At 42.3% G+C, this 13,317-nt stretch overlaps 3 protein-coding genes across 3 annotated transcripts; 1 reads left to right on the forward strand and 2 right to left on the reverse strand.

The window, feature by feature from the left end:
- The first annotated feature begins 839 nt into the window (after positions 1 to 839).
- Positions 840 to 3,252, forward strand: LOC122052428 (60S ribosomal protein L23A). Its single transcript, XM_042613929.1, has 4 exons — positions 840 to 937; positions 1,403 to 1,450; positions 2,554 to 2,914; positions 2,989 to 3,252. Exons 2-4 carry the CDS (start codon positions 1,438 to 1,440, stop codon positions 3,071 to 3,073), a joined length of 459 nt encoding a protein of 152 aa, XP_042469863.1. The 5' UTR covers positions 840 to 937; positions 1,403 to 1,437; the 3' UTR covers positions 3,074 to 3,252.
- Positions 3,253 to 4,012: 760 nt separating this feature from the next.
- On the reverse strand, positions 4,013 to 6,780 carry LOC122052430 (phosphoenolpyruvate carboxykinase (ATP) 1-like). Its single transcript, XM_042613932.1, has 9 exons — positions 6,527 to 6,780; positions 6,284 to 6,450; positions 6,052 to 6,205; positions 5,805 to 5,990; positions 5,422 to 5,720; positions 5,157 to 5,330; positions 4,660 to 5,074; positions 4,411 to 4,579; positions 4,013 to 4,214 (listed from the first exon to the last, which is right to left on the reverse strand). Exons 1-9 carry the CDS (start codon positions 6,778 to 6,780, stop codon positions 4,071 to 4,073), a joined length of 1,962 nt encoding a protein of 653 aa, XP_042469866.1. The 3' UTR covers positions 4,013 to 4,070.
- Positions 6,781 to 7,309: 529 nt separating this feature from the next.
- On the reverse strand, positions 7,310 to 10,023 carry LOC122052429 (E3 ubiquitin-protein ligase WAV3-like). Its single transcript, XM_042613930.1, has 2 exons — positions 9,605 to 10,023; positions 7,310 to 9,450 (listed from the first exon to the last, which is right to left on the reverse strand). The coding sequence occupies exons 1-2, from the start codon at positions 9,935 to 9,937 to the stop codon at positions 7,438 to 7,440; spliced, it is 2,346 nt and encodes a 781-aa protein (XP_042469864.1). The 5' UTR covers positions 9,938 to 10,023; the 3' UTR covers positions 7,310 to 7,437.
- Positions 10,024 to 13,317: the final 3,294 nt, after the last annotated feature.

The following is a 13,317-nucleotide window of genomic DNA, read 5'->3' on the forward strand; positions in this document are numbered from 1 at the left end:
TACTTCATTCTTCATTCGTTTGCAGTGATTGACTTGAGTGTCGGAGGGCCATCGTCGGAGAACCCCTTCCTGGCTCGGCACTAACGACTTGTGGTTGCAGGTTCAGCTCGTCGAAGGTTCACGTTATCTTTGGTCGACAGTTAGTCAACGTGAGCACCATCTATCTAGCGTCCATCTACTCACTCTCGGACAGGATCAATAACTATCAATCAAAATAACAAATAAAGAGATTATAGTACTGAATCACACATTAGGATTTGTTTTTTTGTTTTTTTTTTAAAAGCATGGAAGAGAAGCCCGTCAAAGTAATTCGTGTGTGAAAATGTAATTTTCGGAGTGAAAGGCCAAGAAGCTTGGCTGCACAAGATCAATCAACCTCTCAAGTTAAAAAATAAGATTCAATTATAAGTTGATCTAAGAGAAAATCTAATGTGAAACAAAAATAATAATAATAAAAATAATAACATTTTAAACTTTAGTTATTGCACACTTTACAATCTTTATAAGGGATTCAAGTGTATTTTTGTATTGTTATACTAGACTTTTACATCAAATTGTAATGAAAATGCTTTTTACCTTTCACAGTAAACGAATTAGTAGCTAAACAATTATTTTTTAATTTAACCAAATTTGGGTTTATCTCATTATTAGATTTTATTTATCCTAATTTTGGATAAACACAAAATTCAACCTTATAACACCAAAATGCGGCCCACTAAATATAAAATCTCGACCCAAAGGCCCATTAATATCTTCTCCCAGATTTTAAATAATTATCCAAAGCAAGCCCAATATTCTAAATAAAACACACCAAAATTCTATACGGTAGATCAGATTCTGCCCTAACTTTAACGGACGAGATTCACTACTACTTGCTATACATATCTCGCTCCTTCCGCCACTTTCCCTTCGCTGGCGGAGGGCCGACTCGGGCTAGGTATCTTCTTCTACTCTCTTCCCTCTGACTTCTCGTCTTCAAATTGTTAAATTTGATTCTATCGTTATTAGTTCATTCGTTTGTCTTTTCGTTCCTTGTGATCTATGCCATTTGGTAAATCTTGGAATCAATGGCTTCCTTTTACTTGCGAATTCAGTTTCAATTCTATTTTTTGTTTGTTTTAGTGGGAATTCTGTTTTTAATCTTATGTCGAGGATTTCGATGACCATATGTTTGGATTAACTCTGTATCAAATAGAAACTTGTTAGTCTTTTTATTTTTCAAGTTGTTGGATTTTATTAACTATTTATCGCCAAAATGAAATTTAGTTGAAGATGAATCAGTTTTTTGGTTCCTGGATTTGTTGGAATGATTGACTTCATCGTTCTAGCACTGTCGCAATTACCCTGTATTCTGAAAAAAATATGCAGTCTATTAATTTTTAATGTTGTCTATTGACTGCAGTTCATCTACTTGGTTAACTTTTCCAACAAGATAGGATGGCACCAAAAGGTAATTTTGCTTCTGTTTTTGCATTAATTTGCAGTAGACTTTATTTTGAACCAGTATTGAAACATTGTCCTAATAACTAATTCAAATATTTTAAAAGTTTATTTTATCTTATATGAGCTAAATCATACGCCGTCTTCAAGCCTATGAAATTGTGGATAACTTAACATATTCTAGGATTTTTTTATATCACATTTAATGGATGCTTAGTTTTTTTACTTCTATCATGAATTATGATTAATTGATTTGTTTTTGACCTGTGACTAGCATATTGTTTTCAATATTAAAGAGGAATTTTTATTCTGTAAGTTATGAGTCATTTCTAATTTCCTTACTGGATCATCTAATGTACATTCTAATATTAGAATATTTCTATGCTTTAAAATGATTATAATCCTGGTATTCGATCAAGTTGATGAGTACGTTGGTCTTGTGAAAGCCATCTTACTAACAATGCATTAATTTCTGAAATTGGTTTAACATGACTCTGAAGTAGCTATTAGTGTGTTTTTGTACCACAATAAAATAATTTTATTTGTTTGAAAATACATACCATCCATTCAATTTTATTTATTACTAGCAAAAAGACATTTAGTTTAGTTGGTGGAACTTGATTTTGCAGTTATACCACTTCTTTCTTGTTTCTTGTCCTGAACATTCTGACAAGTGGCAATTTATGAAAAATTTTAAAATTTAAGATTGAAATGTACATATTAAAATCCTCTGTAAATTGATTTTTTAAATAAATTCTAACAGTCAGTAGTCACTGCAGAATCGAGGTGTTTCTGTTATGTGTCATCTGCTATGTTAGTAATCATTCTTATGCAAGGAGATCATCTAGTGCTGGTTCTTTGTTTATCTTGGTCATTACCTTCTTAGGTTGTGTTGATCTAAGATATAGAACTTTTTGAATTTGTACTAGTTTTCTTATGAACAATATTGATCACGTAATTGATTGGGAAGAGTTTTCCTATGAGGTCATTCCCAGTAGTGGAGTAAAGTGAAGACATTTAAATAATTGTCTGGAAACGCTATCGGCTATAGCAGTCATTTTATATTATTGTAATTTTCCTTTTTATTAATTTTCTGTCTTAATATGTGAGTAGCTACCTCGAAGAAACCTGATGATAAAGCACAGGCTGAGAAAGTTGCGAAGGCCGTGAAGACTGGATCAACTCTGAAGAAGAAAACCAAGAAGATCCGGACCTCTGTAACTTTTCATCGGCCAAAGACTCTTCAAAAGCCCAGAAACCCAAAATACCCCAGAATTAGTGCTCCACCAAGAAACAAGTTGGACCACTATCAAATTCTCAAGTATCCCTTGACCACTGAATCTGCTATGAAGAAAATTGAAGACAACAACACTCTTGTCTTCATTGTTGATCTTAGAGCAGACAAGAAGAAGATCAAGGCTGCAGTTAAGAAAATGTACGATATTCAGGCGAAGAAAGTGAATACTCTGATCAGGTTTGTAAGATTTCTTTTTCACGTGCTCTCCAGGCTAGGCTTCTGGTCAATTACTAATTTTGCACTTGGACCAGGCCGGACGGAACTAAGAAGGCTTATGTGAGACTAACACCTGATTATGATGCCCTTGACGTTGCAAATAAGATTGGTATCATCTAAAGGCAATGATGGCAAGCCTCATGATCACAGCAGCTTCGTCAGTAGTTGGAGTTGAGAGTTTATTCTAAGAACACTTTGAATATTACCTTAAATTTTTGTTTGGCGTGTTGTGTTCTGTAAAAACTTTTGATAATCATGCAAAACTCTGATTTAAAAAAGGTATTTCTCGTTTGGTTTCATTTTTCATTGTCTATTTATCAGACAATCAACTAGTGCTTGAATTATCATTTATCGGGAATTTTGTGAAATGTTGGACACGTTGGAAATTTAACCTTATGTGATAAAGGTATATTGACAGATCTTTGAAAAAAGGTTGTCACATCTTTGAACTTCCTATTATTTTTTTTTAATTTTACACAGTTATATTAATTGTTTGCTTTTTTTCATTGAATTTTCATTTTCTAGTTGTCTGTATTCATTATGTTTATATTATGTATAATCATTCTATATTGTTGCTTCACTATATTATGCACTTAGATTTTTTCTTTTGTGTTATTTTGGTGGTGAAAGATGAATACGTTCGCTTTTAGTGTCTCAGTCAATCCGTGATCAACACGGAGAAGGTAAATCATGGACGATTATTAATTTTTGGAATAATGATTAGCACATAAAAGAATTATTTCTTTTGTGTCATCTTGAGTTCTCAATAGGTGACCTATTCCCCAGGGTATCCTCATACAAAGTGTCATGGGACTTGGTTAGAAAATGAAGTTGCTTATATTTTCAATTGTCAATTATGTATTAGTCCTCTCTGTATTAAAATTTTAAATTTGTAATTAATTTCCTTTCCACTTCTGTCGTTCCTTCTAATTTAGAATTAGATGAGGCACATAAGAAAACATTCAAAATTTAGAAAAGACTCAATCCACTAAACTGATAAAACAGTAGCTAATCACTAGCAAACGAAAAAATAACATAGCTACTCTTTCCATTTCCTCACTACTAAACCATGTTTATTAATTATTCCTCATTTCACTCTTCCAACTTTGAGTGTATATCAGAAATTTGGCCCTGCGGCAAAAATCTCATCAGCCAATTTCCCCTCCTGACCAATCTTGTAGTCGGCAAACACCTCAAAATTCTGCCTGAAAAGCCCTGCCAGCTTCAGCAAAGTCTCCTTGTAAGCCTCCTTATCTGCCCACTGTGAAACCACACACATCAATGTATCAGACATATATACGATCCCTCGTCGAACAAGATGCAACTTCGATGAATTGGTGCTTCATGCGAAATCTTTTTAAGCTCCCTAATATATTTCATTTGGACTTGATCGTTGCTTTTTTTTTTTCAATAGGGATGCAACTAAAGCATTGGGTAGCATCACAACTTATACTTACAGTGTTAACTGGATCCAAAATCTCTGAAGGCACCCCTTCAACTTGAGTGGGTATCTGTAACCCAAAAACTTCAGTCTTCTTGTACTCGGCATTCAGAAGGCTACCCGAGTGTATGGCATCGATTATCTTTCTCGTATATCCCAACTTGAGTCGATTTCCAACACCATACCTGAAAACGGACAATAGTACTCCTTGGATCACACCATTGAATCCACAAGTATTATTCGGAAGATGTGTGTGAGACTTGACCTTCCACCAGACCAGCCTGTGTTCACAAGCCATCCTGCGGCATTATGTTTCTCCATTTTTTCAGCCAGCATTGCAGCATACTTTGTCGGATGAAGCATAATGAATGCGGCTCCAAAGCATGCCGAAAATGTAGCTTGAGGTTCCTTGATGCCATCTTCTGTTCCTGCTACCAGAGCAGTGTAGCCACTGATGAAATGGTACATGGTTTGAGCCAATGTGAGCCTGCTAACAGGTGGGAGCACACCAAAAGCATCACATGCCAAGAGGATCACATTCCTTGGGTGTGGACCGATACATGGTATCTTTGCGTTCGGTATATATTCAATAGGATAAGAAGCTCTAGTATTCTCCGTAACCGATTTATCTTCGTAGTCTACTTCCCGAGTGTGCTCATCGAAGACTACATTTTCGAGCACTGCAAGTCGATACTGATGATTAATGATATGATCATACTTAAGAACACTTTTGCACAAGAGGAAGAGATTAAAGGACTATACCAGTTCCAAACTTGATGGCATTCCAGATATCAGGCTCCTTCTCCTTGGATAATTCAATGCATTTTGCATAACAACCACCTTCTATGTTTGAAATACCATTTTCGCTCCAACAGTGCTCGTCGTCACCAATAAGCAACCTGTTCTGATCAGTAGACAGGGTAGTTTTCCCTGTGCCTGAAAAACAAACCGAAAGCAACTAAAATTCGTAACCGATGATTACAATAACCTGATAGGTTTGCGTTGGCATTGAGCCTAATTACAATACCTGATAATCCGAAGAAGAGAGCAACATCACCATCTTTGCCCATGTTGCAGCCAGAGTGCAGGGAGAGAATTTGTTTCTTAGGCATGAGATAGTGCATCACACTGAATAAACCTTTCTTCATCTCCCCGGCGTACTGCGTTCCGAGGATAACCATCTCCCTCCTCGCGAGGTTGAGATCAATGCTGGTGGAGGAAGTCATGTAGTGAGTGTAACGGTTGCAGGGAAACTGTCCAGCGTTGTAAATTGTAAAGTCTGGAACACCAAAATTCTCTATTTCTTCTGGAGTCGGACGAATGCACCTGCAAACACTCGAGTAATTATGCTATCTGTGATCGAAGAACAATATTCATGTCTACACATCTGGTTTTCTCATTCTGGCTTACATGTTGTGCATGAACAGGGAATGATAGGCTCTCGCCGAGACGATTCGAACTTTGATCTGATACTCAGGATCCCAGTTGAGGAACTGATCGTTCACAAAAACCTTTTCGAGAGAGTTGAGGTAATCAACGGCCCTCTCCCTGTTCACCATGAAGGTATGCTCATCCATCTCGATGTTAGGGGAGCCCCTGTAACCGCAAGAATTAAGCCTAAAAAATTGCAGGGTTTGAGATGTTTTGAGACTCTTACTTGCCCCACCACAGCTCCTCAGAAGTGGTCTCGTCTATGACAACCCTCTTGTCCCTCGGGGAGCGGCCGGTTTTGGCACCGGACAAGGTGGCCAAAGCCCCGGCCGAGGTAATGAACGAGCCTTTCTCATACTTGATGGCCTGTTCATATAGCTCTGCATGCATAGACACCGCACGCAATTAGCCAAACCCAATGGATCGGATAGAGAGAGCTTTATGTCACGTCTATATACCTGCCGGGGAGAGATTGTAGAGGATATGGGTGAACTTGAGAGCACTGTCAGTGACGCTAACGGTCGGCGTGACATGGTGCACTCTGTTGGCCCCCTCTGCGTTCCTGGCTGGGTCGCCTCTCACCAGCTTCGGCCCTGTCTCGCGAGTCAGGGACGCCAACGACGCACTGCCATGCCCCAAATCCAAATGCATGGGGTTTAAGAATCCTCAACTAAGATAAAAATCGCTGTAAATGGATTCACCTGATGGACTGGAGTCGCTGCTTGTGGCGTTCTTCCTCGGAGGCGGCAATGAAGGCCTGCTGCTGCGTCTGCTGGTCCATGGGGGTGGTGGGCGAGGACCAACGCTTCTTCTGCAAGGAGTGGAGCTCGTCGATGGTCTGCGCCTTCACCGGCAGTGCGCTGTCGTCGTGGCAAATGCCATGGCCGCTGCCTTCTGTGCGGATCTTCGCCAGCCCATTCGACGGCTTCGAGACGGTGAAGTCGCCGTCCGCCATCTTTACGATTGCAGGAGAGCAGAGGAGAAGGCGTTAGTATAATGGATGGAGAAATTTATAAAGGCAGCAGTGAGTACTGCGACTCTTTCAAGATTCAATTTTGGGGACATTTGTGATCTTCATGGAGGGTCAAACTGATGTCGGCAATTGGGGCGCATTGGATGGATCGACGTCGGTCAAACTACTAATTAATCACACAATTCATATACAATAGATTTCTCTTTTATATATATATATATATATAGACCATTGTGGTTGAGATCTGTTCAATAGATTTAAATTTGCAGCGGGAGAAATCCTTCATATGCTACTAGATGCAATATTTTTTAATAGTGGCATCATTAACTTAATTTTATCGACCATTAATTTAATATTATTGATTGTCAAATTATCTTTTGAAAGAAGTAAAATCAAGTGAGAGATGCCAATTTTTTTGTTTCCTTTTAGGTTATAATGAAATTTTCTTTGCTTAAAAATTAAGAGGGAGAAGATTTATGTAATTGCTTTTCCATAATCGTAACTTGCACAATTTCGACGATAAGTTTTTCAATCTTTCTCCTCGCCAACAATGTTTACAAACAAAGAAAAACAAACTAACCAACAAAAAGGTAAAGAAAATTAATTTATTAATGTAAACACGTTTGGTTCGGTCTTTCACTAAAACCGTGCGTTCTCGAACCCATGGAGATCGCTGACCCGGTTCATGGATTTGCGCATGATGGCTACCTTGGCAAGCTGCTCGGCGGCGCGCCAAGCTGAGGTCGGCGTCAGGGCCTCCCCCCGCACCTCCGCCGGAGCTTCTCTCCACCGTCTCTGCCTCCCCGATGGAGAGATCGCCTCTTCCCGCGGCTGATCATGGTGACGCTGGTGGTGCGCAAGGCAGCTCCGTCGCCGCTGTAGCTCGGCGAGCTCCGAGTCCAGGTTGCGGATGAGCTGGTGGTCCTCGAATCCTGAAGCCGATTGATGCAGCAAGGCGCGGGCGGAGGAGAGCAGGTGGTGAGCGGTGGCGTAGTCCGAGAGCTCGGCTAGGCGGCGCGACTCGGACACTGCCCGTGTTGAGACGAAGGCGTTGCGGAGCCTCAAAGAGGCTTCGCCGAACTCCGGACAGAGGGGCGGCAGAAGAACCACTTGATCCTCGGCGAATGAGAGATCGTGGGTGGCCGGATCGCGGTAGCTGCACTTTGCAGTCAACCGGTGATGGTCATTGGGTGTCTCTACTACCGCCGGAAAGGGCACCCGCAGCTCCACCAAAAGCTCCCTCTCCTCTTCTGCGTAGAGATCCCCCAGACGGAGAACAGAGCCCTCTGGTCCAATAGCCACGTCGTTGCAACCACCGTTGGACGGATACACGGCGCAGATTTCGCAAGACGGGAACACGAGTTGGAGGCGGACGTCCAGCATCACCACCGACACGAGACCGCCGACGCACTTGATGAAAGCGCATTCCGACGGCACCTGACTCCTCTGAAATGGCTCTTCAGTTGCGTTGGCATCTTCAAGTGGAATTTCCAGATGTGCGAAGCGAGTGGTGGCGACGGCTGTGGTTGTTGTCGACAGAGAATGAGGCCGGAGATTACCGCGAGGCGAGCGTGAGGGCTTATCGTTAACGCGGATGTTGCTTTCTTTGGGCTGCTCTTGCTCGCGTAGGTGTTGCTGCTGGACGGCATCCGAGAGGAGCATGATAGTGGCCACCGGATTGCGCTCTCGGCGGTCCTCCAGAACCTTGGTAGCCTTCCTGAGAGCGTCACCGACGCTGGCACCACCAGCTGCGGCGGCAGCTCCGATCTCGCCCACCACGACGAGCCTCTCGACGATCTGCCGGGCGGCGCGCTGTCCCTGCCTCGACATCCTTCGGAGAGGGAAGAGCCTCTTGGCTCCCGCGGAGGCCGAGAAGGCGACCATGGAGAGCCGGTCGGCAGGGCCCAACGACGATACCACCAGCAGCATCGCGCGCTTTAGCATCTGGAGCTTCTCCCCCGTCATGCCTTGGCTCACGTCCAGCACCGTAACCAGGTCGATCGGGGCGCGACCGCTGGTCTGGTCGAGGAGAGCAGCTGACCGGAGCGGCGGCGCTTTCACCTTGATCGCCACCACGTATTTCCGGTGACGCCGCCCCTCGGATAGCAGAGCCGCCTGCGGCATAACAGTCACCTGAAGGCCGCTGGCGCGGGATCTCGCTGTTGACTGATGAATAGGCAAGTCCTCTTCGTCACCATTCTCCTCGTCCATGTCGTCCACGTCGATGGCTTCCGGTATGGGATTAAATCGTATGCCACGAGCTTGGTTGGCTCCGGGCGAATGGAGCAACGGCTCGTCGTCGTCATACACCTTGGCAGAGGGCGCATCTGTGACGGCGACTTTGCTCGTGCCAAACCGTTGCTCGCCGCCTTTGGCTGTGCCGCTTCTCCCTCCGCCGTCATTTCTTCGATTGGGATTCCGATTCTCCGCCTCACGAACCATCCTTCGCTCTGTGTCTTCGTCACGGCGGTTCATGGCCGAGAGGAAAGGTTCCTGGCGCCAGGCGGCGGAACACACAGGGCAGGCGAGGCTGCTGTGGCTCCTGACGTGGGCGGCGATGCAGGGGAAGTGGAAGGCGTGGGTACACTCCGCCGTAAACACCGGCGTTTCCTGGCTCGCCTTCAGGCTTTGTGAACAAATCCGGCAGCGACTCTGCCAAAGAACAAGCTGCAAACTTTACAACGAGAACAAAAAGCTGTAAAGCCAAAAAGCAACCTGATGCCTTCATCCATCATTCTACAATCAAATCTCACAGCCAAAAGACAGGAATCTCTACGGATTAGATTTATTTAAAGAAAAAAGGAACCTTGGAGAGGTGCTTGAAGAAGGCAAATTTGGAAGGGGATCTTGGAGACGAAGGGGTAGAGAAGGCCTTTCTACGAAACAGAGCAGCGGCGGCGGCGGTGGGAGTCCCGGATGCAGGCATAACTGCCGGGGGCTCCCGAAGCTCCGGCGCCGGCACCAGCCGCGGCGTGGACGGGTTACTGCTCCCTTTGCCGCCGGATAAAAATCTAAGCTTGGCGCAGCTCGTCGGACTGGGGCCAGCACTGTACGTGGCAACACTCTCGGTCGCCGTCCCTTCCGGTGCCTCTCGCCGGACCACCGTGCAGAAAGCTCTCCGCCACCCTCCCGTTCCCATACCTCTCCCCTCAGCACTCTTCTTCTCCTCCTCCTCCTCCTTAATTACTACTGTCCAATATCTTCCGTCTCGGACCTTCTCTCCTTTTTGGAATACCTCTTCCAGATCTGCCTTCGCTATACACCACCACTTCTCATATCGTCACCGTGGAAACCTAATAAATCATCTTCCTGCAACAGCAGCCCAGCAGGAATTAAATATTTAATCAATACTTTTAAATCTCTCTCTCTCCTCTGCAAATAAGCAACCTTATCAGCAGCTTTAAATTTCACCGCTGCTCTACTTCATTAATTACCCTACTTTGTCCAGATCGGGAGCAAGTAGGCGAGAGGGAGGTGCCTAGAAATGCCCACAGGAACGAAGAATTTGCACGTAAAAGAAAAGCCATTAACTCGTAACTTTTCTTTCCTCCCTGAAGCTCGACTTACTCCAACACTGCGCCCCGGAGATTAAACAATCAATAAACAAGGCCAGTGCGGAGCTTGTTCGGTTTGCCACCATCAGTGCAGCAGTGACCAGCTCTGAGAATGGGTCTCGAAGTCAAAACCGCATCATACTCCACCCCTACTATTCCCCCTTCCATCAGTAATCTGTCCTGAAGCAAATCAACCGGCCATTATTATAATTTCCTCTTTGCGCCAACAACTCCTCCATTTTGCATTATTAATTGCATGGCGTCGTACTGCCATGGGCTAGAGCGAAAGGGGAGGTTGAAAGTCTTCAGCTAGATTTACTAGGAAAAGTCAAGATGAAGGGAGGTCTGGCCTGGCCATTGCGTGGTTCGATAATGGCAGGAGCAGGAGCAGGAGCAGGAGCAGTAGCAGAGATGCAGAGCCAGCATTTAATTACCACTGCAGAAGAGAAGAGAGATGGCCGGCTCTGGAGTCAACGGTCAACCCTGGTTTGAAATCGGCAAGCTTATCCCGAAACATGGTGCTACTCTCACCCATACCTCTCCAGTTTGGATAGCAGTGTTTCTAATATTGCAGAGGGTAAAATAAAAATTAGCCAGTGTTGTGCGTTGCTAACTACTGAGGATTGTGGATCATAATATCGAAATGCTGTAGGATAAAAAATAAAATTATTTCTTTAATAAGGCCAAATACAAAGAATAAGTGTAGCAAATATATAAAGTGATAAGAATGATATATGTGATTCGGACCCTGTAATCTACTATATGGTCTAACTATCTATAGATAATAACTAAAATTTTCACTACGAAAGAAACTCCATCGAAAAAAATGGAGAAACCTGGTACAAAATATCTTCTTACAAATATAAGATATAAGTATGAGGAAGATACTATCAGACATCAATATTAGAAGTCTATGACAAAGAAGTGAATATTTATTGCATATGCCGGATAACGATTAGTTTTCAATAGACTAAGTTTGCATCCATTCGACTGATAACATTTTCAATCAATTCAATCTACAATTAGTTGACTAAGTTGGATTTTTATCTTTAGTTGATTCCACGAAGATCCAATGGATTCAATCATATTTAGTCGACTCAGCTAGTAGATACAAGAAATTTATTTTGTCTAATGATCGCATGAGCTGACTCATCTAACATCTAATCAATTTAAATTTGTTGGTACAATTAACTCCTAGTCAAGGTTCGTCAAGTTCGTTTTTTTTTTTGGTATTTAATCTATATTGAAAGAAAAATTTATATTTAGACGTCATGAAAAAATATTGTTGATATAATTGACCTTGGGTTAAAATTACCAAGAAATTATTATAAGTTAAGCCCTAGTAGGTCACAAGATGACAAGAGAATGAATGCTAGACAAGCAGGCGTGAAGTTCAAGTAAGTCAACGGTGACCGAATGTTTAATAGTTGATAGGAAATTTTAGCAAGTCACATGAGACCAGATTGTTGATCTAATTGACCTTGGGTTAAAATTACCAAGAAATTATTATAAGTTAAGCCCTAGTAGGTCACAAGATGACAAGAGAATGAATGCTAGACAAGCAGGCGTGAAGTTCAAGTAAGTCAACGGTGACCGAATGTTTAATAGTTGATAGGAAATTTTAACAAGTCACATGAGACCAGATTGTTGATATAATTGACCTTGGGTTAAAATTACCAAGAAATTATTATAAGTTAAGCCCTAGTAGGTCACAAGATGACAAGAGAATGAATGCTAGACAAGCAGGCGTGAAGTTCAAGTAAGTCAACGGTGACCGAATGTTTAATAGTTGATAGGAAATTTTAGCAAGTCACATGAGACCAGATGTTAGGCGGTCAGGTATACAGTCACAAAAAAGTGAACTATAGGCAATAAGAAAGTCCTAAAAGCCTAAACTTTAGGCATGTGCAAAAGTCCTAGAAAAGTGAACTTTAGATAAGTGTGAAAGTCCTAGAACAATACAAAAGAAAAAAATCTTAAAGGAGTGAACTTTAGACAAGTATGAAAATCCTAAAGGAGTTGAACTCCAAGTAAAGGGAAAGTTCTAAAGTAGAGAACTATAAATAGGAAGTTCTAGTAGGTTAGGTAGATCAGGGGAGAGGAGGAATCACGTGGTTTTAGAAAAAATTATTATTATTTTTTAATTGAAAACCAAGTACGTGCAGCGGAAATAAGAATAGAAAAAAAAGAGAGGAAAAATAAGAAACATGAATGCAAGCGGTTTTACTTAGTTCAGAGCCTTCGGCGACTCCTACTCCAAGACCCAGGTCCAATCGACCTATTAATGAGTAATCCACTAAAGTCTCTTCTGGAACCACCATAATAGGGGATCGAGTACATAAGAATCGGAAGAATGTAACATACTACATTTTCATTTGCAGAAAGTATGTATAGTAATTAAGTTTTGTTACCATGCACTTTTGTGGGTAGTCCGCTCAAACTCAGTGTTTAGATGGCTTCTTGGTGGCAGTCGGGCATAGTAGAGTCGCAACAGAGTAGTAGAAGGCCAATCGGGCGCGTAGGAGCTCATACAGAAGTTGATGTTGAATGTCTGGTTGAGATAGTCTTTTATAGGGCGTGGAAGATGCCTTCCATAGTCTCGAAGGCGCTTCCAAAGTGTAAAATCTAATCTCGAACTGGTTGCTCCTTATCTACGACGAAGTCTGAATTTTTTCCCTTGGAAGGCGCCTTCCATATCACCGAAGGTGCCTTCCATGAACAGTGCGAAGACATCTTCCAATGCTTGAAGGCACCTCAGGTACTGTTCACCCGAGGCCTTTTTACTCTTTTGTCCTACAAGTTAGGTTAGTCCAACGCGACAATATTTTGTTAGAATGTATACTAAAAGTCTAGCTTTTTGTATAAACAATTATTTTGAAATAAGGATCACATTGGTCAAATATCTACATTTATATACTAAATGTAGTTGTTCATTTAATTTATATTGAAGATAACATGGTGTGTG

Source organism: Zingiber officinale, chromosome 3A, assembly GCF_018446385.1.
Source record: "Zingiber officinale cultivar Zhangliang chromosome 3A, Zo_v1.1, whole genome shotgun sequence".
Taxonomy (NCBI): domain Eukaryota; kingdom Viridiplantae; phylum Streptophyta; class Magnoliopsida; order Zingiberales; family Zingiberaceae; genus Zingiber; species Zingiber officinale.

Bases quoted from the DNA above. Each gene is read 5' to 3' on its own strand.
- LOC122052428 (XM_042613929.1), top strand. The intron at 2,915-2,988 runs GTTTGTAAGATT...CACTTGGACCAG, and splicing joins AAAGTGAATACTCTGATCAG to GCCGGACGGAACTAAGAAGG.
- LOC122052430 (XM_042613932.1), bottom strand. From the start codon at position 6,780: ATGGCGGACGGCGACTTCACCGTCTCGAAGCCGTCGAATGGGCTGGCG. The intron at 6,206-6,283 runs GTATATAGACGT...CTATGCATGCAG, and splicing joins CTACAATCTCTCCCCGGCAG to AGCTATATGAACAGGCCATC. The intron at 5,991-6,051 runs GTAAGAGTCTCA...TTGCGGTTACAG, and splicing joins GAGGAGCTGTGGTGGGGCAA to GGGCTCCCCTAACATCGAGA.
- LOC122052429 (XM_042613930.1), bottom strand. From the start codon at position 9,937: ATGGGAACGGGAGGGTGGCGGAGAGCTTTCTGCACGGTGGTCCGGCGA. The intron at 9,451-9,604 runs GTTCCTTTTTTC...GTTCTTTGGCAG, and splicing joins TCTTCAAGCACCTCTCCAAG to AGTCGCTGCCGGATTTGTTC.